Source organism: Haliotis rubra, unplaced genomic scaffold, assembly GCF_003918875.1.
Source record: "Haliotis rubra isolate DU_JTF1 unplaced genomic scaffold, ASM391887v1 Scf1012, whole genome shotgun sequence".
Taxonomy (NCBI): domain Eukaryota; kingdom Metazoa; phylum Mollusca; class Gastropoda; order Lepetellida; family Haliotidae; genus Haliotis; species Haliotis rubra.
Genome location: NW_025764907.1, coordinates 141498 through 169489, shown reverse-complemented (window position 1 = coordinate 169489; position 27992 = coordinate 141498). Strand labels below are relative to the sequence as shown.

At 39.8% G+C, this 27992-nt stretch overlaps 1 protein-coding gene across 1 annotated transcript; it reads right to left on the bottom strand.

Annotated features, from left to right (window-relative positions):
• Window positions 1-20: 20 nt before the first annotated feature.
• Window positions 21-27992, bottom strand: LOC124269351 (oxysterol-binding protein-related protein 9-like). Its single transcript, XM_046704371.1, has 19 exons — window positions 27933-27992; window positions 26493-26570; window positions 24850-24945; window positions 18713-18790; window positions 16699-16749; window positions 15061-15160; window positions 13196-13300; window positions 11494-11635; window positions 11073-11167; window positions 10443-10472; window positions 9288-9450; window positions 8601-8766; window positions 7701-7785; window positions 6288-6462; window positions 5020-5116; window positions 4776-4898; window positions 4365-4456; window positions 1310-1445; window positions 21-1034 (listed from the first exon to the last, which is right to left on the bottom strand). Exons 1-19 carry the CDS (start codon window positions 27990-27992, stop codon window positions 957-959), a joined length of 1950 nt encoding a protein of 649 aa, XP_046560327.1. The 3' UTR covers window positions 21-956.

Sequence of the window (27992 nt, the reverse complement as noted above, 5' to 3'; positions counted from 1 at the left end):
CCAGTAGGCCAACTAGTATAGCTGTAGGCAAGTGAGTAGATAAACCCAGTAGGCCAACTAGTAAAACTGTAGGCAAGTGAGTAGATAAGCCCAGTAGGCCAACTACAGGTGTAGCGCTGTCAGGAGATCAGTTAAGCAAACCAGCAAAACAAACAGGTCTCTGATACATGCGATGGGTGTCGTTAAATAAGTTGACAGGGCTGATGAATCTTGCTGAGTTTTCTGTCTTGTAGTTTTAAATCTCAGACTGCACATAGCCTACATTCATATGACTGATCGCTGAGTAAACATCTGAGAGGCCTGAAAATTTGATCTGCCACAATAGTGTGTTATCAAATCATGCCTACACCATCATCCAAAACTTCCTGACAAGAGCACAAGGGACAAAATGATAGATGGCACTGGAAGTACAGAGAGGTAAGTAAGTAGAAGTAAAGAGTATCCTCTAGACTGACCATGTTGACATTAGCAGTCTCAAGACTCTCAACTTCAGTCTAGCAAGCACCAACAAGCCATATAAACATCTTCTCCAAGTCACAACATAAATCAGTCAAGTCCACTATTCACATTGTACTTTTCTCATTCTTCCCTGATGATAATATCATGATTATGCTTTACTAACCTGATCATTTTCTACATAAACTTTCATTTGTTTCTCCAAACTTATTTTGACCGAGATGCCCTGTATACACAACCACCATCAATAAGATCATACAGGCAGGATGCAAAACTAAAAAAAAAAGCACTTGTGTATTCCGACAATAAGTGTCATCAAAATGACAATGGATATCACATTGTTTATATCAATTAATCATTCCTCTGTGTGTGTGTGTGTGTGTGTGTGTGTGTGTCTGTCTGTGTGTCTGTCTGTCTGTCTGTCTGTGTCTGTGTGGCTGCCTTAGCCTCAGACCCCAGGAACATTGTTGATACAGTGGCCTTCATTACCAAGGTCGTCATCACACTGACGGTGATGGATTATCTCTCTTCAGCAATGGCCGGTCGTACACCCAGTGCTCACCGACCTCATGGAAGCACTGAAACACAATCAAGTTTGAAATGCTAAAGTCAAAATATTAAGGGGTTTTCTCTCTACCTACATTAGATAATTAACACACTGACCATTGTATACAAGTAATCTTAACTAATTAAGTAGCTTCAGCTTTTGCCACTACTTCCAGCACTATTCCAGCAATGTAACCAATGAGAACAATAGCAAGGACTTCATGTATACCCACGTGGGCAACTGAACACTTCAAGCCCTTCACTACCCTGCTGGTGTGTAAGGAGGAGGCCAAGGGTCAGGGTTTACCTTGGTTTCCCATCTCTCCCCCTTCTCCTTCCGGTCTTTGGCCTCGTCACGCTGCCGCTGTTCCAGGAACTGCTTTCCCTCCGTCGCCTTCTCCACATTCTTGTGCTTGAGGTTGTATGTCACATCTCGCCATAACCTAAACATTTCACATATATGTCACATCTCGCCATAACCTAAAATATTTCACATATACGTCACATCTCGCCATAACCTAAAACATTTCACATACATGTCACATCTGGCCATAACCTAAAACATTTCACATATGCGTCACATCTGGCCATAACCTATAACATTTCACATACATGTCACATCTCGCCATAACCTAAAACATTTCACATATACGTCACATCTCGCCATAACCTAAAACATTTCACATACAGGTCACATCTCGCCATAACCTAAAAACATTTCACATATACGTCACATCTCGCCATAACCTAAAAACATTTCACATATACGTCACATCTTGCCATAACCTATAACATTTCACATACATGTCACATCTCGCCATAACCTAAAACATTTCACATATACGTCACATCTCGCCATAACCTATAACATTTCACATACATGTCACATCTCGCCATAACCTAAAACATTTCACATATGTCACATCTCGCCACAACCTAAAACATTTCACATACATGTTACATCTCGCCATTACCTAAAACATTTCACATACACGTCACATCTCGCCATAACCTAAACATTTCACACATACATCACATCTCGCCATTACCTAAAACATTTCACATATACGTCACATCTCGCCATAACCTAAAACATTTCACATATATGTCACATCTCGCCATAACCTAAAACATTTCACATACACGTCACATCTCGCCATAACCTAAAACATTTCACATATACGTCACATCTCGCCATAACCTAAAAACATTTCACATATACGTCACATCTCGCCATAACCTAAAACATTTCACATATATGTCGCATCTCGCCATAACCTAAAACATTTCACATATATGTCACATCTCGCCATAACCTAAAACATTTCACATATACGTCACATCTCGCCATAACCTAAAACATTTCACATACACGTCACATCTCGCCATAACCTAAAACATTTCACATATATGTCACATCTCGCCATAACCTAAAACATTTCACATACACGTCACATCTCGCCATAACCTAAAACATTTCACATATCGTCACATCTCAGCCATAACCTTAAAAAACATTTCACATATATCGTCACATCTCAGCCATAACCTAAAACATTTCACATATATGTCATGATCTCGCCATAACCTAAAACATTTCACATATATGTCACATCTCGCCATAACCTAAAACATTTCACATATACGTACATCTCATCTCGCCATAACCTAAAACATTTCACATACACGTCACATCTCGCCATAACCTAAAACATTTCACATACATGTCACATCTCGCCATAACCTAAAACATTTCACATATATGTCACATCTCGCCATAACCTAAAACATTTCACACATACATCACATCTCGCCATTACCTAAAACATTTCACATACACGTCACATCTCGCCATAACCTAAAACATTTCACATATATACGCCACATCTCGCCATAACCTAAAACATTTCACATACATCGCCACATCTCTCGCCATAACCTAAAACATTTCACATACACGTCACATCTTGCCATAACCTAAAACATTTCACATATATGTCACATCTCGCCATAACCTAAAACATTTCACATACACGTCACATCTCGCCATAACCTAAAACATTTCACATACACGTCACATCTTGCCATAACCTAAAACATTTCACATATATGTCACATCTCGCCATAACCTAAAACATTTCACATATATGTCACATCTTGCCATAACCTAAAACATTTCACATATATGTCACATCTCGCCATAACCTAAAACATTTCACATATACGTCACATCTTGCCATAACCTAAAACATTTCACATACACGTCACATCTTGCCATAACCTAAAACATTTCACATATATGTCACATCTCGCCATAACCTAAAACATTTCACACATACATCACATCTCGCCATAACCTAAAACATTTCACATATATGTCACATCTTGCCATAACCTAAAACATTTCACATATACGTCACATCTCGCCATAACCTAAAACATTTCACACATACATCACATCTCGCCATAACCTATAACATTTCACATATACGTCACATCTCGCCATAACCAAGAACATTTCACAGATGATATGTCATGTCTTGCAACAAACTGGTAACACATTATAGATTATACATCACGTTTCTCCACAACCAACCAACACATCATGGATTAACCATCAACTTCTTCACATTATTCCCAAACTATGTCATCATACAGTACATTATTTCATAAACCAGTGATGTACTGATGTTTACATAAAAGAACGTAATATCTATAAAAGACATGTGACCAGTGGGCAATGGGATGAATGCGAGCATGATGAAGGTGAGCATAATGATGTTGAGTATGATACAGGCAAGTATGATGAAGGCAAGCATAATGAAGGTGATTGTGATAAAGGTGAGTATGATGAAGGGGAGTAAGATGAAGGTGAGTAAGATAAAGGTAAGATAAAGGTGAGTATAATGAAGGTGAGTAAGATAAAGGTGAGTATAATGAAGGTGAGGGTGATAAAGGTGAGTATTATATGCATGAGGGTGATAAAGGTGAGTATAATGAAGGTGAGGGTGATAAAGGTGAGTATTATATGCATGAGGGTGATAAAGGTGAGTATAATGAAGGAGAGGGTGATAAAGGTGAGTATTATATGCATGAGGGTGATAAAGGTGAGTATAATGAAGGTGAGGGTGATAAAGGTGAGTATTATATGCATGAGGGTGATAAAGGTGAGTATAATGAAGGAGAGGGTGATAAAGGTGAGTATAATGAAGGAGAGGGTGATAAAGGTGAGTATAATGAAGGTGAGTAAGATAAAGGTGAGTATTATATGCATGAGGGTGATAAAGGTGAGTATAATGAAGGTGAGTATAATGCAGGTGAGTAAGATAAAGGTGAGTATAATGTGAGTGTAGGGCACTGACCTGCGAGACTCATACTCCTCTTGCTGGTCAGTCGGTCTCACCATTTTCTTGAACTTAGGTAATGTCTTTGTGTCTACAAATGTTTCATTTTGCTGAAAAAGATATCCAACTAATTACCCATTGTAAAATACAAAACAACTTGACTTTCATTTTTTAGAGCAAGAAACAATCAATGTCGTTCTATGATGAGTTAGCAATATTTCAGCAATACCATGGCAACCTATTGCTTGCTGAAAAACCTAAAAACTAAAGGTTGATTCATTTACAATCTATGATGACTGATGACTGGGGGACTTGACTGGTGGAGTACCAGACACAATTATTCACAAAATCATGGCAAAGCTGGCATATCCCTATCAAGAAGTGATGGGCTCGATTGTTTACAAAAATAAATATGATATTCATCTTTACCCCTGAGGTATATTTGCCATACATCACTCCATTCCATTCTCCCTCCACGGTGAGGAAAGGGAGCTTCTCGTTGGGTTCGAACACCTTACTTGTTATTCGGTGTTTCTTCCCTCCATAGAATGGCTGCAAGAAATAGTGACACATTTTTTAACATTTCAACACTGAGGGACCAGCACTATCTGCTACATGTCAATCATATTTCACTCACAAAATAGTTGACATAACACGCAAAACAAACACTTACTTTTGTATGGAACTCCACAGTGGCGCTGTATCCTGTTTTGGCACATGCAATCTGTACTTTCCCTCCCAGCTCCACCCATGGCACTGTCAGGATCGACCTGAAGCATTGTGTGTATCTTCTGTTACCTTCATCTACCTGTGTGTATCTTCATCTACCTGTGTGTATCTTCATCTACCTGTGTGTATCTTCATCTACCTGTGTGTATCTTCATGGACATTAATCTACCTGTGTGTATCTGCAGGTACCTTCATCTACCTGTGTGTATCTTCATCTACCTGTGTGTATCTGCAGGTACCTTCATCTACCTGTGTGTATCTTCTGTTACCTTCATCTACCTGTGTGTATCTTCATCTACCTGTGTGTATCTTCATCTACCTGTGTGTATCTTCATGGACATTAATCTACCTGTGTGTATCTGCAGGTACCTTCATCTACCTGTGTGTATCTTCATGTACCTTCATCTACCTGTGTGTATCTTCATGTACCTTCATCTACCTGTGTGTATCTTCATCTACCTGTGTGTATCTTCATGGACATTAATCTACCTGTGTGTATCTGCAGGTACCTTCATCTACCTGTGTGTATCTTCATGTACCTTCATTTACCTGTGTGTATCTTCATGTGTACCTTCATCTACCTGTGTGTATCTTCATGTACCTTCATCTACCTGTGTGTAACTTCATGTACCTTCATCTACCTGTGTGTATCTTCTGTTACCTTCATCTACCTGTGTGTATCTTCATCTACCTGTGTGTATCTTCATCTACCTGTGTGTATCTTCATGTACCTTCATCTACCTGTGTGTATCTGCAGGTACCTTCATCTACCTGTGTGTATCTTCATGTACCTTCATCTACCTGTGTGTATCTTCATGTACCTTCATCTACCTGTGTGTATCTGCAGGTACCTTAATCTACCTGTGTGTATCTTCATGTACCTTCATCTACCTGTGTGTATCTTCATGTACCTTCATCTACCTGTGTGTATCTGTGTACCTTAATCTGCCTGTATTTTTGTGTACCTTCATCAACTTCAGGTATCTTCATTATCTACCTGGTGTTCTGCTGGTGTTCCAATGTGTATATATATTTATGGACCTATGTGTTCCTCAGTGTTCATAACCAAGAGATCAATCATCAACATTTGGGACATTGTTATACAAGGCAATAAGTCAAGACACATGTAATCACTGGAACGTCCTTTGGTTTCAAATAGTCCAACCTATTTCATGTCAACCATATTAAGCTTGTTAGCTAGAGTGGTCGTACCTGCCGTAACCATTGGGGAAGGTGAGTGTGTATTCCTCGTCATAATCCAGAACAGACACCACGGCCTGACCAATCATATGGACACCGATGGACAGACCCAGGAACTTGGACTTGGTCCAGATGTACCCGTCCAGGGAGATGCGCTTACTGTGGTGTTCAGCATAGAATGCCGAAACTGAAATAAGTAACATCTTCATCAGAAACTTTAATAATAATAATAATAATAATGTGTCCATTTATATAGCGCCAAACTCCACACTAGGTATTCTCATAGCGCTAACAATCAAGGCACAGCACATTATTACCCCAGATAACTAATAGTGGAACTTTTGGGCAGTGGTAATTATGGCCTGTTAACTCTGACCTATTCCAGCTGAATCACAGAGACATGTGGGTCAGGCAAACCAGTGCTTCATAGCATCAGGTTTGATCAACTTTATCGGAAAATGATAAAAACACATCGGCTAGGTTAGGACTAGAACTACAGATCATGACCACACAAACTTGGGTTGATGCATAATTATCTATTCTGTCCCAAAACTTTGTGCTAGCATAGATCACAGTAAGGACAAAGCCATTTTAGTGCCTCCACAAGTGTAAATGCTCCCACAGTAAAGAACATCACACTGCTAGTTATCCTATCTGTTTCATGTCACCCTTCACTAAATAACTAGTAAACTGTGCAATACTGTTTGAATGTTTCATGATATACTTGCTCAAAATGAGTTGACTAGGTTGAGAATGTCAATGAAAGTTTGTTACAAGATCAGATTTCCTCTGACAATATTGAGCATGTCATGATCACATCAAGGACGACAATGTACTGATAATAACCACACTAAACATGGCCTTACATTCTACCGACATTCCAACACAGCCATTTTAACAATGGAATAAGTGACGATGCAGCCAGTTTGACATCTAAATATGTACTGTCATAGACCTAACTGTCGCAGTTGTGGAAGAATATATATGTAATAATGTAAAACACTATGAAGAGAGCGCCGAAGAGCTTTCGTAAGTCCAGTCTTTTCTTATTATGAATATGCGCGTTTGATTACAAACAAGAGAAAAGTCTGGTCACCTGATATGCAAATTAGCCTGTGGCAGTGATGTTATGTCATCGCTGTGCCGGAGTGTGTATGACATGATCAATGTGCCAACACAAGTTACCTGCCCCTGAGTAATTATCTGACTGACTGACTGACTGACTGAGTTTGGTTTTACGCCGCTTTTAGCAATATTCCAGCAATATCATGGCAGGGGACACCAGAAATGGGCTTCACTCATTGTACCCATGAGTAATAATCTGAATATCACTGAAATGTAAGACTAAAAATATTAAGTTTTTATCAATAAAAAGCTTGTCATTATTGCATTTCCCAACTTCTAAAATGCCTCTCAAGTACTCACTGGGTGGGTGGTGAGACACTTGTTCTGCTATGAATGCTATGCTGTCTTTGGTTGCCCAGGGAACAGGACCATCTTCAACTGCTTCCTGCTCAAACGAATCGGAACAATTTCATCACATGCACTAAGAAAAGTCACATATCATATTTTTAGTAAGTCTAAGCTCTCAAAATGTTCTGATAGAGTGAGTGAATGAGTAAGGCTTTAAACCATTTTTAACAATATTCCAGCAATATCTTGTTGTACAGGAAAGTGACTGCAAGTCCTGTCCACAATTCTCTGCAGTGTTGGAAATACTGTGAATCCTTGGAACAGTGATGTTTTGAACTATAGTATCTAAAGCTGGGTACAATCTAAATCATTAAATTTCAACAAAATAGTTATTATATAGTTATTCATAATAACCCCTGAGAACTCAGTCGAATGTCATTTATAGATTAAGTGACAGAGTGAGTGAGTGAGTTCAGGTTTATGCCGGCTTTAAGCAATATTCCAGCAATATCACGGCGGGGGACATCAGAAATGGTCTTCACACATTGCACACATGTGGGGAATCGAACCCGGGCCTTCGGCGCGATGAGAAAATGCTTTAACCACTAAGCTACCCCACCGCCCTTAAAGATTAGGAATAAAATCTACCATACCATCACTTTTGTGCTAAAACCATCAATTAAACCACCTGAAGGAACAAAACCTACACTTGAAATATAATCGGCAAACATTTAACCAACTGGTCTAGCCTATCACCAACTCTAATGATAATCATAATGGAAGGAAATCTATAAATGCTAGAGGAGATCTTCAGTTCTGGAGTATGACTGACAATTCAGTAACCTCTCTCTGCCAGCTACATAGATGTCCCTCCCTTCAAAATACCTGGTACGTTGTCACGTTCTAACTCACCGTAGATTTTTCATCAGGAAGGTTCCAGAAGCATTTGAATGTCTCCCCGAGTATCGGGTTGTATGGTTTCTTGGCTATGTCGCTGTTCCTTCCGGCGTGGAAGGCGGACAAGTACCACCGAACAACCTGCACCATGCGCTCACGCGGAGTCTCAAGGTCAACAACTCTGCACAACAAGGTCACAGGTTTACTCACTCTGATATTCCTTCAGAGGTATCCATCATGTCAGTTTACAATTATGAAATACACTGCGGTTCATGACCATAAGTCCAGATTATGAACACAGACCTACAACTGTCATAGCACTATGATCGCATTTTTTAATGGTGTCTTTATCAGATTCTTGTTTTCTGAGAATCATGAACCATCTAATGGTGTGCTATGGATATTCTAGCAGCCATGGATCTCGCATGAGTTGTTATATAAAGCTGTACATCAAGGATGTCATTGGAAATTTCCAAAATATTCATCTAAAAATCTAAAGTTAACAACTTTAGAAGAAGTTTTGTTGACAGGTCTGCTTCACACTACACTCAGTTCTACAGTCAGTATGAGTCAACTTATGTATCTGTGACTTAATACTATTATACTCTCACTAACTAGAACCTGACACTGTCAACACTAAATGTACTGTTATGAAAGTTGTGCATTAATACGGCTGTGCTCCATTTGCTGACTCTGACTTACTTGACAAATAGATCCGGATGAGCAAAGAAGTCAGCATACATTTCCAACAAAGACCTTCGTTCAAGAATAAAGGTGGGTAGGACGACCTTGGTTAGATCCATCCCGATGCGGACCTGGGACAGGAGGTGGGCGATGATGCTGCCGTGCTGCTCCAGCGACCCCACTGAGGGAGGAGAGATGATATCATCCACTTACATTCACATCTGTCGGCTATGTCTAGGATCACGTAAAGTCGTAAATATATCTGTGTAGTGGGGGGTTTGGGGTAGCCTTGTGGTTAAAGCGTTGGTTCGCCATGCCGAAGACCCGGGTTCGAATCCCCACATGGGTACAATGTGTGAAGCCCATTTCTGGTGTCCCCCGTCGTGATGTTGCTGGAATATTGCTAAAGGCGGGGTAAAACAAACTCAGTTAGTCAGTCATTCTGTGTAGTGACTGTGAGTTGAAACAAATTGATTGAAGCATAGGGGAATTGTTGAGCTACCTTTCCTACTTGTTGTTCACAAACATGGCAGATTTGATTGTACGACAAGTTTAGGTTAGCTGTACATCTACAGTATATCAGAGAAAGATTCAGTGTGATTCAAAGTGACTTGCACCTTATCCACTTGTCAGGTACAGACTGGGCCGCTATCAGAAAACACTGAAGTCATTCCAGCTCTCTCACTATTCAGGATCCAAGAGTGAGATAGGCTTGTTTCAACACATACGACAGTGGATTCTGCACACATGTGATTGCACTTATGTTAATACTATGGCCAGCTAACTCATCATGTATTTACTGCCTTGTCATTGATCGTGTGTGGTCATCTACTGATGTCATACTAAAGTTCTGTAAAACCATTTCTGGGTAAACCTTTAATTTGGGAACCATGTCATAACAATTGTAACAATAACTAGAAATAATAAAAATAGAAATAAAAACATAAATATTATAAATCTTCTAGTACGGTTGTCTAGAAAGGACTTGTACTTTCAGTTTGTTTCATGGTTATAAACAAAGTCCAAGCAGTAAGTCAAATACTACAGAAAACTATCAATGGTATATTAGAGGCAATGATTGCATAACTGCAAGGAACAAAAACAAATGAGGATCAGATTCCTGAAAACAACCAGCTCTTAAGTCTGTTAACCATTAGTCTATGAAATACTCACGGTCCTCTTTATCTAAATCATCATAGAGTTCTGAAAGAAAAGAAGAAATGAATTAAAACATAAACCATGTGAGGAACTCAGCACTTGCTGACTGAGTACAGGCGTCTGTGTGGTGTATTCAGGTTTCTGTGTGAGGAACTCAGCATTTGCCGACTAAGTACACGGTGTCTGTGTGGTGTATTCAGGTTTCCGTGTGAGGAACTCAGCACTTGCCGACTGAAGTCCGTGACTCACACTGAAACCTGAATACACCACACAGACACTGTGTACTCAGTCGGCAAGTGCTGAGTTCCTCCCATGGAACAAAAGAACCATCTATAAAATTCTTATAGCATGACACAGCTGGAGATGGAACTGACAACCTTGCCCTCTTCCGGCAGACATGCTACTACAGAGGCATTTAAACTTCAAGCTGAATCTTCTAAGATTTAAACTGAGGTACTGTTCAAAGTGGTGTTGAACCGACATTCACTTTCCAACTCATGTCTTTACACATCAAAACAATGGACATCTTTGTGTTTAGTTAAAAATTCTCTGAGATACATGAATTCTTATTTTCTTCATATATGCATATGCTTTATTTACTTTTTATTAATGTGAGCCATATGGACAACAACATAGAATGCTTACCATCATAGTAATCATCTTTGGAAGCTATAACTGGTGGTGAGACTTGTGTCTCGCCGTTCTCGTCACCTTCCACCATATGTGTGGAGAGTTCACGTCTGGAACACAACAAGCACGTTACCAAGCATGCATTACTCTAGGAATGAATGTCATGAGAGCTTTGATCTGAAGTTAAGGGATGCAGGCCATATTTGGTCAAAACTAAGATAAAGAATCATAACATATATTTCAGTTTTCGGTGAGAAAATATGTTCCATGTGTCAACATTTTGAATTTCTCCCAGAAGAAACAAACTATTTGCCGTTGCTTATTTATGCTACTGATAACTAAGACATTTTAACTACACACATCTTGACTGACGTCCCCCCCCAATGTGCAGCTCAAGCCACAAGCTTAAGCAAGCTTCATATCCACAAAGACTTACTCGGGGGTGGTCTTCTGTGACGACTTCTGCTCCTCAGCATCGTAGAACTCTTCATCCTCGCTGCTGGAGTAGGAGACATCGGGGATGCCAGTCCCCCCATTCAGTGTGCTGTCTGTCACTATTGGTGGCCCCAGGGTCGACCCTGAACACACAAGCAGGTCAGTGAAAGAAGGCCATTGCTCAGACCCGAATATAGAGCAGACGATGACAGACGGAGACAAAAGGATATGCAGGATGCATCTGACCCCTATCCCGAAGCACAAAAAGTTTGTAGACACCAAGTTTATTATAGGTGATAGTGCTCTATTTGCACAATTACATTACTATTTCTTGCCCCAATAAGAAACCCATGACCATCTTCTGGACCAGTGTGTGAGTGTTGTCTTTGAAACCGGACATTTACAGAACTGTCCATTTTCTTTTTTTATACATGACATATTTCTTACAGAGAAGATGCAGAAGAGAAAAGGTATAGAATAAACCAGTATCTGCTAAATATAAAAACCTTCCAGTTTCATCAATGTTTGCACTATTGCTTCATCACACTTAAATGATTTAAGTTTAATTTAACAGCAAAAACAAGAAACCAAAATAGGTAATAAAACAATAACTAACTCATTTGGTGAAATATTGTCGCTTAACTACTATTTTTTCCTAGTTTGATCAACATATATGCTCAGAACACATACACTGCTATTAAGCTAAACTATTCATAGGCATTGCATGTTTCTGTTCTGTTAAAGACATAAGCATCATCTAGTAAATTCTGGATGGAGTACTCTAGACTTCACAAACTGGGGCAAGTATTTCCTCAGTATAACGCTACTGTTCACCAATTCCCCCGTTCACCAATTCCCCTGTTCACCAATTCCCCTGTTCACTGTTAACCAATTCCCCTGTTCACTGTTAACCAATTCCCCCGTTCACCAATGTTCAGATAAGACAACAAGAAGTCGCCAACACCCCCAACCTCGATACTAACCATAGTCTACAAACCCCAACTGTAAACAGGTAGTAAATCATGTGTCCTTATTTTGGAATGATATAGCACAACTACATATACACAAAGAACTTAGTTAAACACCCCCTGACATATCTCACGATTGAACAAGCTCCAATCTTAACCCTTTGGTGCATAGCTGGGACATGATTGATTGTCGTGTGCAACAAAGGGATCCTCCTGTACAGAACCTGGCCCATTTGGAAGCTGCTTTACACGATGAATGGTGTAAACTGCCCCTTCAGAGGATCAGGGGGCAGATATGGGGTATGATGAGGAGAGTGCTGGCTGTCATCCTGTCACATGGAGGTTACACTCGGTATTGACCATGAATTGTGTAAGAGACACAAAATGACATTTTGAATGTTCACATTCACCAATAAATTCAACATTCAACAGACTTGCACAGACAAAGTTTTATAGAAAATCAGTGTTTTTTTTAAAATGAGCAATTATCATCATAAAATCAACATGGATTCCAATAATTTTGCATGATAATAATATGATTCAAAAGATCATAGGGGTCGGAAAAACTCATGTTTTGCCATCGTGGTCACCATGAGAAGTTTTATATACGTGTTGAAAAACGATCACTGCAAAAATACAGGGGTGCTTAATTAAGTTCTTTGTGTATAGTAACCCCTAGCCTACTGTATGGCTCTACTGTTACAATAGTGACACCACCCTACACTTTTCCCATACCGGAGGGTATTGCTATGTTAGGTAGCGAGGTACTGGATGAGACTGGTGCGTCATTAGCGACATCCACGGCCTGCTCAATGTTGTCGGTGGACAGGGAAGCAGGAACTGGAGGGAGGACCAGAACAGTGGACAGATGACGAGTGGAGTTAGGACAGGAGGAAGAAATGAAAAAAAAAATATTAGTTAAACATGTGCAAGTAGTTAGATAAAAAATATGACATAAACTATTACAATATCAGAAAGAACATTCTTCATTTAAGTTTATCTGATACAAAAGAACAGGAAAGCTAACTATATTAGTAAGTACAGTCAAATCCCGATGAGTCGAATCTCTGGGGACCAAGTAATAAATTCGACTTATCGATGTATTCGAGACATATGTATGTCTATGAGGGTAGAGAAAAAGATGATCCAGTCCAAATTCCTCCACCTAAGCATATGTTTATCTAATGATTTCCCTATCGCTAATAGGGCACCTTATCAGTTCCAGTCTGATTAGCACAGACAGTGATTTCTGTAAAATCACTAATCTGCCTTTTGAACTCACCGTCAAAGGCGGAAAGGTGTAAGCCGAGCTGGTTTGTTAATTGGATCAGTTTGCTACACCAATCAACTTCTCATTGACTGACTTCGGCTTATGTATACAAGATTGCTGTTGTTTGAATCTCATGGGACCAAATTTTCTTCTCGAGTCATCATGTGTATTTATGAGACGAATTCGTGTAACCGGTATTCAAATGATGACAACTATAACAGGGAATGGTCGGGACCGACAGGTACTTCGAGTTATGCATAATATTCGAGACACCGGCATTCGACTCATCGGAATTTGACTGTATATCACTTTATTAATTTAACACAAATAGTTGAAAATCATTAAAACTAATAAATGATTTAATTTGTTCTGTATGTATAATCTTGTATGTATGCATAAGCCATGAAAACCATGAAGGGAAGGAGGACATGTCTGAAGCAAGGCAGGGAGATTGATGTATTGACCACCTGTATACAATGAAACCCTGTTAGTGAAAACACCTGGTTAATCAAAACCCAACACATTAACCAACATCATTACTGTTAAGAATGTGTAAATACCGCCATCATGGCGGCTCATGAACAGTCTGGTCTCAACAATCCTGGTGGATGACAGCATGAATAACACTACATGATGCTGGTGCATGAGGGCAGGGGAATTAACACAAAACATCAGCCTATCATCCACATTATCCAGTAACAACAATCTCACAAATAGGTCAGGCTCACATTTCAGTAAGGTGGTAAGAGGCAATTATGTATGAGTAAAGATGTTTTTGAGAGAAAGTGTAATCCCAAATACAACATGTGTTGCCATGTTTTATCATGCTGCAGTCACCAACATTACAGCTATATCACAGTTAACAATGTAGTAAGCCTGTGAAGATCAGGGCCAGAACTGGTATTCAGCAACCAATGCTTTTCATTAGAGACGACTAACAGGTTCGGTGGTCAGGCTTATGGCTTTGGTTGATGCATGTGATTGTATACTATAAATATTGGGTAGATTGATGCTTATGAAATTAATTGCTGGACTGTCTGGTCCAGATTTGATTATTTACAGATCACCGCGATATAGCAGGAAGAAGGCTGAGTGTGGGGTTCCACACAAAAAAACCAAAACATTTATGTCAGGGAAAACCTGTGGATGATTATTTGAATGAAAATGTGATAGTCCCACCTTCAGATCCACACTGAAGTTATCAAGTATGACACATAGTGACTTAGGCACATATTCTGCTTCATACATCCCCCAAGGGTACAGTTACTGGGAATGAAGGAGGTTCTAACAGTGTAACATGGAACTATTTTGTTGATGTGAGGGCACCTACCTTGACGTTTGATGTCGCTGAAGTGGCTGAAGTTGGCATCGTTGGTAAGTAGCAGCTGGTCATGGGGGGAGCCATTCAAGATTGGTTCCTTTAGGCTCTCCTGGAAACACAGAAACATGCCTAAATGAGGAAAGACATGACAACAAATAGGTGAAGACAAAGCAACCATAAGGTGTAGACAAGGCCACCATCAGGTGTAGACAAGGCCACCATCAGGTGTAGACAAGGCCACCATCAGGTGTAGATGAGGCAACCATCAGGTGTAGACAAGGCAACCATAAGGTGTAGACAAGGCAACCATAAGGTGTAGACAAGGCCACCATCAGGTGTAGATAAGGCAACCATCGGGTGTAGACAAGGCCACCATCAGATGTAGACGAGGCAACCATCAGGAGTAGATAAGGCCACCATCAGGTGTAGACACGGCCACAATCAGGAGTAGACAAGGCCACCATCAGGTGTAGATGAGGCAACCATCAGGTGTAGACAAGGCCACCATCAGGTGTAGACAAGACCATCAGGTGTAGACAAGACCATCAGGTGTAGACAAGACCATCATCAGGTGTAGATGAGGCAACCATCAGGTGTAGACAAGGCCACCATCAGGAGTAGACAAGGCCACCATCAGGTGTAGACAAGGCCACCACCAGGAGTATATTAGGCAACCATCAGGTGTAGACAAGGCCACCATCAGGTGTAGATGAGGCAACCATCAGGTGTAGACAAGGCCACCATCAGGTGTAGACAAGACCATCAGGTGTAGATGAGGCAACCATCAGGTGTAGACAAGGCCACCATCAGGTGTAGATGAGGCAACCATCAGGTGTAGACAAGGCCACCATCAGGTATAGACAAGACCATCAGGTGTAGACAAGGCCACCATCAGGTATAGACAAGACCATCAGGTGTAGATGAGGCAACCATCAGGAGTAGACAAGGCCACCATCGGGTGTAGATGAGGCAACCATCAGGTGAAGATAAGGCCACCATTGGGTGTACACAAGGCCACCATCAGCTGTAGACAAGGCAACCATCAGCTGTAGACAAGGCAACCATCAGGTGTAGACACATCAACCATCAGTTTCAGACAAGACAATCATCAACTATAATTCTGATTCAGTTTGAATCAGTGAGGGTGCCCCCTTACACCTTATGCCTAAAAAGTGGCCCCACTATCAACCAACTTTGCCAATAGTAACCATAACAGTGCACCATAATGATTATGTTGACTGATGTAACCTGAGCCAACCGAGAGGCATGGACTCATGAATACATGAATGAATAATGAGCTAATATCAAATAAATGATAAGCACACATTGGAATCAAACTAAACAGTCAGTAATAAACACCATTTGTTGTGTACATAATTCATGATCTAAGACTCAATTAACTGAACATGCAGTCTTTATAATATAGAACTGGACAAGTTAGTCAAATCACTGAAGTCTTGTGCATTGTATGTACTGTTCCAGGTGGCCTACATATCATGACATACACAGTGCATCATCAGGCCTTGATTCAGCATTGACTATTCCATATATTCCTATATCTTTAAACAACTTGTTGAAACAGTATTTCTCATGTGGGGCTATCAAAGGATCGAAACTGCAGTATAACGATCGTGCCTGTTGTCCTACCTTGGTGATCTGTAGCATCACAATGGTGTGTTTGATTGCCTCGACCAGTCCCTGGAAACAACATAAAACAACACATAAACAACAATACAACAACAGCCAGCACAACACCAACAGGGCTCAATGTTTTAACCAATGAGTAATTACTCACACATTATCTTTCACAGCGGGTACTGATAGTTTTGGTGTATTCGATATAAGTTTGCAAGTCTAACTGATGGGACTTTATGGAGAATAATTCTTCATCTGTGCTGTTTCAGGACTCTTCCAATCAGCACGTGTTCTTGTTTGTTTGTTTGTTCTTTTACGCTGCACTCAGCAATATCCCAGCTATATTGCACAGGTCTGTAAATAATCAAGTCTGGACCAGACAATCCAGTGATCAACTAACCTTACTCGCCTCTTCTGTGCTGCACCATATGCGTCATAACAATGATACATGCTGAGGTTTGGGAATCAGACCAAGATTCAACACAGTACAAACCATGAGTGTAATTACCCAGAATAGTGGCTTCAGATTGTCTGTACAGATCCTTTCCCCCTGACTTATGCTGGCTCTGTACTCAAAGCTGCTGTAATGAGTTGAGTGTACCTGCTGTAATGAGTTGAGTGTACCTGCTGTAAATGAGTTGAGTGTACCTGCTGTAAATGAGTTGAGTGTACCTGCTGTAAATGAGTTGAGTGTAACTGAGCACTGCATGAAAGAAATGGCTACACAGTGACTAGGAAGCTGCATGTACAGAATACAGGATATACGTCCGTCACACAATCTCAGGATTATGGCTTCCTTCCTGACATAAGTAGCAACAACAAACAACATCCTGATACTTCTGGTATCAGTAGAAACATCAGTCAGTGTGGCTACCTAAAAGAATGTGCTGCTTCAGTACTGCAGGAAATACGACTTACACTTATCCTTTCTCACACCTGACTGGTCCCCATACATAACAGACCCCATCTCAATAACCTTACTACACACACCCACCCCTATACAGACCCCAACTCACTAACCTTACCACTGACACCCCCCCACCCACCCCAACACAGACTCCCTTCTCAGCCCTGCTGAACTGAGCCCACCTCACCCATGGTAAGACTCAACCTCACCCCTCTAAAACAGACCACCACCTCAATACATCTAACAGACCCAAACCTCGCATTAGCAGGCCCCATCTCACCCCTCCTTAGTTGACCCCATCTCACCCCTCCTAGCAGACCCCATCTCACCACTCCTCAGTTGACCCCATCTCAACCCTCCTTAGCAGGCCCCATCTCACTCTTCATTAGTTGATCCATCTCACCCTTCCTAGCAGATCCCATCTCACCGCTCCTCAGTTGACTCCATCTCACCCCTCCTTAGCAGGCCCCATCTCACCCTTAGCGGACCCCATCTCACCCCTTCTCAGTTGACCCCATCTCACCCTTCCTAGCAGACCCCATCTCACCACTCCTTAGCAGGCCCATCTCACCCTTATGCAGGACCCCATCTCACCCCTCCTAAGCAGGCCCCATCTCACCCCCTCTTAGCAGGCCCCCATCCCACCCTTCCCAGCGGACCCCATCTCACCCCCATCAGTTGACTCCATCTCACCCCTCCTTAGCAGGCCCCATCTCACCCCTCCTTAGCAGGCCCCATCCCACCCTTCCCAGCAGGCCCCATCTCACCCTTCAGTAGTTGTCCCCATCTCACCCTTCCTAGTGTGACCAGAGGCCTTCAAACTCCAAATAAACAGAATCACACAGCTTAACGGACCTCACCTCACCCCTTAAACCCAGATCTTATCTCACCTTCCTAACAAGACCAGGTCCCATCTCACCCTTCAAAACAGACACCATCTGTACCACCCCCTTTCCTTATCTCACACAAGCAAACATTCACACATCTCACCCTCAACAACAGTCCCTTCACCAGGTGAGACACTCAATCCCAACCATATTCAGTTATAATTCCTATCCAGAGTTGCTAAGTTTACATCAACCTTGACCATATGAACATCTTGAACATAATGTCACTTACATCAGCAGTTACTTTTATGACACTGTATTTCTCCCTCTCTGCTTCATCAGGACAGTCTTCAATACGTGTTTCCAAGGCCTGTAAAACATGACACAATCCATCTTCAGCACAACATCACCAAAGTCTTCCTTCTACATAGCTGACACTATCACTTGTGTGTGTCTAACCTCAGTTTGTTTCAAACACTGTCCAGCAGGTGTGCATCCAAACAAGACCCAGGAAAATAAGGACCCACCTTCAAACTCACACAACATCACACTTCACATTAACCCACATATATATGTACACCATTAATCAACCTCACCTATTTCTATTATCTAGACACAGATACAATGAGCCATGTTATTTTTCATATTTCTGCTATGCAATGAATAAATTCCACGTAACCAGCATATAACAATTCTCATTGGCAAGTCTTCACAAACTCACCTACTTTATCACTGTTCCCAATTTCCTGGTATGCATTGCACCTGTATTGTGGCTTCTGACAGGATCAATACGTTATCATTAAACACTATACATATTTCCTACAGTAGCCTAGCAGGAAGCTGTATGTACTGACATCAGTAGTTTACAGGGCAGGTGTGGGCTGTGTCCTTGTTATGGGTCATGCATATTTCACAGTCTGCATTTGTGTCTATTGTATCTGCAATCAATGAAGTGATAATTGGTCTATGGGGGCTACTGTTGCATTTGTTCTCAACACAGCACTGGCTTGAGTGAGGTCATAGGTTTGTTGTTTTATGCTCACTCTGCAATAATCCATCTGTATAATGGTATGTCAATAATCAGTTCGGGAACTAGACAATACAGTGATTGATATTATGATGATATTATGAGAAATGCTGTCATCACCTGACCTATTAAGTCATCTTTCACGACAAGAATAGGTTGATGATGATAAATACTAGCCCAAAGTCACGAAAGAAATACAGGATTTAACTTGAGTGAGCTCATAGAGCCAAACACCAACTGTAGTTCCGGAAATGTTCCAAAATTATCAAGGGATACCAAAGCTTCATGAACCTTGCTCCTACAGAGAACTGAACCTGCATCATAGTAAACAAACCTTTAACCACAAGGCCACTTGATGCTCCTTTAACTGGAGACTACCCATTACATCAGAGTACTAGCATTAAGGAACAGGGATATACATAAAGTCTCAATGATATTGTGATTTACATGCATGTACACACAACAGACACAGAATATTTACTTAGTGCAAATGATTAAAGGGCCATTAAAGAATGACAAATCTTCATGCTATCCTAAGTCTGAACCTTTCACGCACAATATGAACACCATCTCCAGCCATTTTGTGTTGCAAAATGTGTCTCAAGATAAACAACTCATGAAACAAAGTTGAAACCTTTTCATCATTCTTTGATTATATCAAACAATATAATAAAATCTTTGGTCAGGTTAGCATGGTAAGTTCTACAAACTGGGCCATTGGTCCTCTGACTGCAAGAAAGGGGCCAAAGCTCTTAAAAAGTGGTACATTCAAGGCTGATGACATGACTTTCATCTTACATTCGTACAGCTAGAATATGTGCCCAGTGTCTAATGGCATGGCTAGAATGCTCCTAGTGTTTAAAGGAATGGCTATAATGTTCCTAGTGTGGCATGGCATGGCTAGAATATGTTCCTAGTGTGTCATGGCATGGCTAAAATATGTTCCTAGTGTGTTATGACATGGCTAGAATATATTCCTAGTGTGTTATGGTATGGCCAGAATATGTTCCTAGTGTTGTAGCATGGCAAGAATATGTTCCTAGTGTGTTATGGCATGGCTAGAATATGTTCCTAGTGTTTAATGGAATGGCTAGAATATGTTCCTAGTGTGTTATGGCATGGGTAGAATATGTTCCTAGTGTGTTATGGCATGGGTAGAATATGTTCCTAGTGTTTAATGGAATGGCTAGAATATGTTCCTAGTGTGTTATGGCATGGGTAGAATATGTTCCTAGTGTGTTATGGCATGGGTAGAATATGTTCCTAGTGTGTCATTGCATGGCTAGAATATGTTCCTAGTGTGTAATGGTATGGTTATGATGTTCCTAGTGTGTTATGGCATGGGTAGAATATGTTCCTAGTGTGTCATGGCATGGGTAGAATATGTTCCTAGTGTGTTATGGCATGGGTAGAATATGTTCCTAGTGTGTTATGGCATGGGTAGAATATGTTCCTAGTGTGTCATGGCATGGGTAGAATATGTTCCTAGTGTGTCATGGCATGGGTAGAATATGTTCCTAGTGTGTCATGGCATGGGTAGAATATGTTCCTAGTGTGTCATGGCATGGCTAGAATATGTTCCTAGCGTGTCATGGTATGGGTAGAATATGTTCCTAGTGTGTTGTAGCATAGCTAGAACATGTTCCTAGTGTGTTATGGTATGGGTAGAATATGTTCCTAGTGTGTCATGGCATGGGTAGAATATGTTCCTAGTGTGTCATGGCATGGGTAGAATATGTTCCTAGTGTGTTATGGCATGGGTAGAATACATTCCTAGTGTGTCATGGCATGGGTAGAATATGTTCCTAGTGTGTCATGGCATGGGTAGAATATGTTCCTAGCGAGTAATGGTATGGGTAGAATTTGTTCCTAATGTGTCATGGCATGGCTAAAATATGTTCCTAGTGTGTAATGGTATGGTTATGATGTTCCTAGTATGTCGTAGCATAGCTAGAATATGTTCCTAGTGTGTTATGGCATGGGTAGAATATGTTCCTAGTGTGTTATGGCATAGCTAGAATATGTTCCTAGCGTGTCATGGTATAGCTAGAATATGTACCTAGTGTGTCGTAGAATAGCTAGAATATGTTCCTAGTGTGTTATGGTATGGGTAGAATATGTTCCTAGTGTGTTATGGCATGGGTAGAATATGTTCCTAGTGTGTCATGGCATGGGTAGAATATGTTCCTAGTGTGTTATGGTATGGGTAGAATATGTTCCTAGTGTGTCATGGCATGGGTATAATATGTTCCTAGTGTGTTATGGCATGGGTAGAATATGTTCCTAGTGTGTAATGGCATGGCTAGAATATGTTCCTAGTGTGTTATGGCATGGGTAGAATATGTTCCTAGTGTGTCATGGCATAGCTAGAATATGTTCCTAGCGTGTCATGGTATGGCTAGAATATGTTCCTAGTGTGTCGTAGCATAGATAGAATATGTTCCTAGTGTGTTATGGTATGGGTAGAATATGTTCCTAGTGTGTCATGGCATGGGTAGAATATGTTCCTAGTGTGTCATGGCATGGGTAGAATATGTTCCTAGTGTGTCATGGCATGGCTAGAATATGTTCCTAGTGTGTCGTAGCATGGGTAGAATATGTTCCTTATGTGTCGCAGCATTGCTAGAATGTGTTCCTAGTGTGTCATGGCATGGCTAGAATATGTTCCTAGTGTGTCATGGTATGGCTAGAATATGTTCTTAGTGTGTAATGGTATGGTTATGATGTTCCTAGTGTGTCGTAGCATGGCTAGAATATGTTCCTAGTGTTTAATGGAATGGCTAGAATATGTTCCTAGTGTGCTATGGCATGGCTAGAATATGTTCCTAGTCCGTTATGGCATGGCTAGAATATGCGGCAGAATACAGACAGTTTCGATACAATGGAATGTGAATTGTATTTTATCTAGTTCATTGCGAAAGTACTTTTATGAGGGGTGGATCAAAAGTAATTTTCATCAACACACATATTCCAAGGGGTACACTTGTTCAAATTTAAGCTGATCTATGCTTTTTTGCCTGTAATCATAGTTTAAAGAAGATAAACAGTTAACATAACAATGAGTATCAATAATTGATAGGAGGAGACAAACTCATTATCACCATGTATAACAGTCATCCCAACTGATTCCCAACACGGGTAGCAGTGTGGAAGTTTTCCTCTATAGTGTTGGAATTCGTCACCCCATGAATCCCTTACATACAACAATAGGGTTATTCCAAGCACCCTTTGACTTTATGCCTGTAATATGCAACAATGATGAACAAAGATAAATTTTGGCAATGTACCGGTACGAGTGTAATGTAAACAAGAAGACAAAGTTATCAATATCCCCCGCAATGGCAAAATACTCTTCATGATTATGTCTACGAGTTATGATTATGTCAAATATTTAGTTGTGTACATAGAAAAGTGGAAGGAGAGTATTGAAAGGTTTTTAAAGTTCTGCTCCAGAAAGGAGCACTATCACCAATTTCAGGCTATGTCAAACTTGTTGCCATGGAAATGCCAAAAATATTTTATTCAGAAACCCAAAACTACCAAAAAGGCACCAGTACACCACCAGATCTATGTATGTGCCAAGTTTGGTGAAGAAACATTGAACGGTTTTAGAGTTATGCTCCGGAAAAGTGCACTACCACTAATTTCTGTTTTAGTCAAACTTGTTGCCATGGAAATGCCACAAATATTTTATTCAGAATTCCAAAATTACCGAAAAGGAACCAGTACACCACCAGAGCAATCTATGTGCCAAGTTTGGTGAAGAAATAGTGAACGGTTTTAGAGTTCAGCTCCGGAAAAGAGCACTACCACCAATTTCAGGCTAAGTCAAACTTGTTGACACGGAAAAGCCAAAAATATTTTATTCAGAATTCCAAAACTACCAAAAAGGAACCAGTACACCACCAGACCAATCTATATGCCAAGTTTGGTGAAGAAATAGTGAACAGTTTTAGACTTCAGCTCTGGAAAAGAGCACTATCACCAATTTCAGGCTAAGTCGAACTTGCTGCCACGGAAAAGCCAAAAATATTTTATTCAGAATTCCAAAGCTACCAAAAGGCACCAGTACACCACCAGATCTATCTATGTGCCAAGTTAGTTTGGTGAAGAAATAGTGAACAGTTTTAGAGTTCTGCTCTGGAAAAGACAAATGTGCAGGGACGGGCGGACGGACGCACGCACGGACGGAGTCCATTTTAATACCCCCTGCAAAACGCATTGCAGGGGATAAAAAATTGATAATTCACAGTTATGCTGTTAAAACACCTCAACTTGCTTGTTACTGTCACTGGCTGATTGAGATACCAGGCATGGGTAACAAATATGGGCATATATACGTTTTTTCGGGGGTTTCTACTGGTTGCTTGTTGGTGCTCTCGACAATATTCCAGGTATATGAGTATGAATAATCCACCCAGGACAGAGCAAGCATTCATTGAAATAATGAGCACAAAGCCACACCATGGGTATGGGGACGCCAAGTGATTGTTATTGTCTTTGGTGACAAGCATAGATGGCTGTTTTATAGGAAGGGAGCATGGTTAACAAAATCTTGATGAAGTACAGTTATGTATCTGTTACACTGCAGTAGAATCATCACACAAAACCATGTGACAAAGACACTCACAGTAAACTGAATGACACACTAAAAATACCCCAATCCGTTATCAATATAAACAACACAGAGATGCAGATAATCAAAGGGAGGTAACTCCTGTCATCCACTCAGCACTGGCTTGTCAGACCATAGATCACAGTTCAGTTCCCCATGCCGTCCGACCAGTGTAAAACCCAAAACAATCACTCCTCACATGGTATACCTTCTCAGAAAATATGGTCAAAATACTCTCTGAAAGTTATTACAGCAAAGTAATCAATTTTACATAGAATTGATATTCTGGGGCAATGTCTGCAATTAGTACCACATATTAGATGATGAAATTACAATATTCAGATAAATATATCACATTGTTTACCAAATTGTCTAAATCAACATGATCAAAGCTTGAGTCATGTGATAGGTATAAATTTAGAAGTGAACAATATGATCAGTTTGCCATGACCTCACTAAGTCATTAATGTCCACATGGCGGTGCTCACATGTTTGTCTTATGATAAGGTAAAATGAAATGTGACCTTCCCCTTGTTCAATACCTCTCTCAAGATCTAACTAACTCTCCAACATGACCAAATCAGGTGGACCTTCTACTCAGGAAATCAGTGTCAAGGCTAAAAGCACCTTTCTGAACATCATTACAACTGTATGTTGCATACCTGAAATACGCTTACGACAAATAAGACACATATTATACCTAGAGAAAACCAGACTTGATCGTATTCAGAGTGCTGTTATATTGCTGAGTGCAGACTTAAACAACAAATTACTATTGTCCACTCACCTGGACTTGGTCTATAAGCATCTGGAGGTAGGTATCTGTCTCCATCAGCTTGTGGTCAAAGTCCTCAAGACTCGGGGCATGGCGAACTTCCAGCTTCTGCTCAAATAAACAAATCTCACAATACAATACATAACTTTAAAATCATCACACTGACACCAATGCATGACCTAAAGAAATATTAATAAATAATAGATCATTTTTGCTTTGTCGTCGGAACATTTGCGGAAACCAGTTTCAAAATCTTCATAATGAGGATGCTAAACTCAAGTTAATTCGCCTATTCATATTTTTTCATTCATTAGTTGAATGGAACATCCACGTAAGCATTGCTCTGGTAATTTCTGTTTAATTCTAAGACAAACATGATGTCTGATCATGCCAAATATTTACAAATATACTTCAATATTTAAGGACTAATGTCACGGTCTGATGCCATTGAAGTCTCAACATGGGTCTGGCAATTAGTGTCATGTGTGCAACTGATATCTGACTAATTAGGGTAATCATTTGCTAATACATTGATATACGTTACAACGTGAGTTTTAAACTCCATGAAAATAATGTGTCTGTGAAGCTAAATTGGGTAATCTTTTAGATAATTTGAATACCAAACATGGAGAAATAATGATCTTATTGAGCTCAGATGAAGAGACAGAAGAACAATAAACATATTTGATGATTTTTATTCTTTTGAAGTTATATTCTCCATCCTTAATAAACATTCAAAGGTAAAGTGTGCATCAAAATTTATAATTATTGTTGTAAATGTATTAGCAACATACGTATTTTCATATACATATACACATACACATATATTTATTATATATGTATCTATCTATATATTTATAATGTATAATATTTCATTTATGTTCAGAAGCAAACTAAACACTTAACTCTGCATTTTTTATTAAGAATGTAACATCATAGCACCAGCGATAACTAATTCTGGCAATCTTGTAAGACTGGCCAATATTCTCCTACACAATGTTCTAATCAGCACTCAGATACAAGAGTAAGGTGATCACTAATGTAAACAGGTTAGTCCAGCCTATCTTGACTGTCCTGCTCTTTGTCTGGAGCACTGTTTGGAGAGGACAGTTTGAAGGGTCTGTGATAAATCTAGTGTATAAACATTTTGCTAAGTATTTTCAAGAGCATGAATGTCTTTTCAACATGGCTATTCAACTCTTTTCTTGTCTGGATTGACATTATTGTCTTAACATCGTGTATGGCATTCAGTCACACAAGCATATTGAACCTAAATCTTAACGATTATTCTAATGTTAGTCTTTATTCTGAACTTGTAAAACGTCAAGTTGGTAGCTTGTTTGAGGAAAGCTTAACACTGTTGTTAAACTATTCCTGCCATACCAGTGAAGTGAATGCCTCAAATTAGCTCCACACATTGTATCATGTAGGGAATAGAACTGGCTGCTTAGTGTAACAAGTCAAATCATAAGTTGTTAGGCAGCCTGACAGCTCTCACACAGAACTGACCTGACTTCATCATAGATGATGATTAGATATGGTAAACTGATTCGCACCTTTGTTTTGTTATGTCATTACTTCTCCCAGCTCTGAGCAAAACTAAGGTATCAGTAAAGGCAACAAGAACAGAAAAGGTGTATGATCTGGTGTCATACCTTGCCAGCTTGAGAATGTCGGGTACACAGTGTTCTCAGACTGGCTATCCACTGTTCTTCTCTCATCAGCATCAATGGCTACAACATCCATAACATCATGTACTACTATAAATATTACATTCTCAAATTATTTTCTAAAACGATCATATCCTTCATAATAATTATGGTAAAAGGGAAAATCAATCCTATTTCATAGTCCTCACATCATTTAGATTTTTAATACATTTAAGCATACCAGACTTCATTTAAACACGTATGTTAAGGCAAGATGTAAATTAAGATTCAATCTAATAACACATCTTTTTTCATACCTTGAAAATGGAAGGTTTTCTGGTCCACTGTTATTGTAAATGTACTGTCATCTTCATCATCTATTCCAATTATAGCTCCCTGGAAAAATACATCATAATACATTGTAGCATAATCAAAATAATATTCTGTCAATATACGTACTTGAGCCAAATTAGGTTCCAAGAGGAGTGTGTAACATATATAGATCTTAAGTTTACATAATATATATGCCTTCTTACAAATGTTTACTCACCATGTTCATAGTCAGTAGGATAAAACAAGGATTTGTTTCTCAGTTAGCATGGTTAGCAAATGATTATTTCTAAAAAATGAACCTTCAATTAATCTCTGATAAGAAATATTAACACTAGCATAATGGGTATTCCACATTGAATGTACCTACTTTTAATCCTAACACATCACTCATTACGCATCCCATCATTTTCTTTGGACTGAAAATAAAAAAGTACAGATTTTCAGGTATATTGCTGTCTAATATAGAAATCAGACTGGCTTTTATCTTCTAGACACGGACATATATGCTAAATTTGACAACTCTTACCAAACGTTGATATCAACCTAAATATGGGTGCATGCATCAATTGAATAACCTCTCTTATGAATAAATATGGAGCATTTTTGTAATTATACAACTCACAAACTAAAATAAGAAATTATTTGAAAAACAACAATAACATTTATATATGTGTGTATGCTTGTATGCTTGTACATATTATAATAAAAGGTTAAACTTGAAGTGCTGTTTACCATATATGGTTTAAAATCGAAATCTCTTCAAATTCGGAGCACTTGGTGATTCTTCGTTGATATTCATTCATAATCATTTTTAACCTTAATACGTTTAATCATAAATACCCATTGTGGACGACCCAAAAGATGTTGCCAGTGCTGTTGTCATAGAATTACGTAATCACAATCAGTAGCATATTAATGACACTGTCAGGGAGGCGTGGCAAATGCACCAATGCTTTTCAGGACATGCATGTCAAAGTTGACACCTCTTGCTCTCACGAGACAATTACAGTAATTAACTTTCGCCATAACCAAATCACTGTCAATAACGGTGCTTTGTTGTCAACGTACGGTGTAGTAAGATGACAGTATGCCGAATTCCCGTCTAAGACAAACCATCTGTACTGCCATCCTTTCATTACATTTGTCCACCTCTATTAGCATCTTCCACGCCAT

Excerpts from the sequence above, each read along its gene's own strand:
- LOC124269351 (XM_046704371.1), bottom strand. The coding sequence starts at position 27,992 with ATGGCGTGGAAGATGCTAATAGAGGTGGACAAATGTAATGAAAGGATG. Across the intron at positions 11,168-11,493 it reads TCACAGAAGACCACCCCCGA|ACGTGAACTCTCCACACATA; the intron begins GTAAGTCTTTGT and ends GTTGTGTTCCAG. Across the intron at positions 9,451-10,442 it reads TGATTTAGATAAAGAGGACC|TGGGGTCGCTGGAGCAGCAC; the intron begins GTGAGTATTTCA and ends CTCCTCCCTCAG.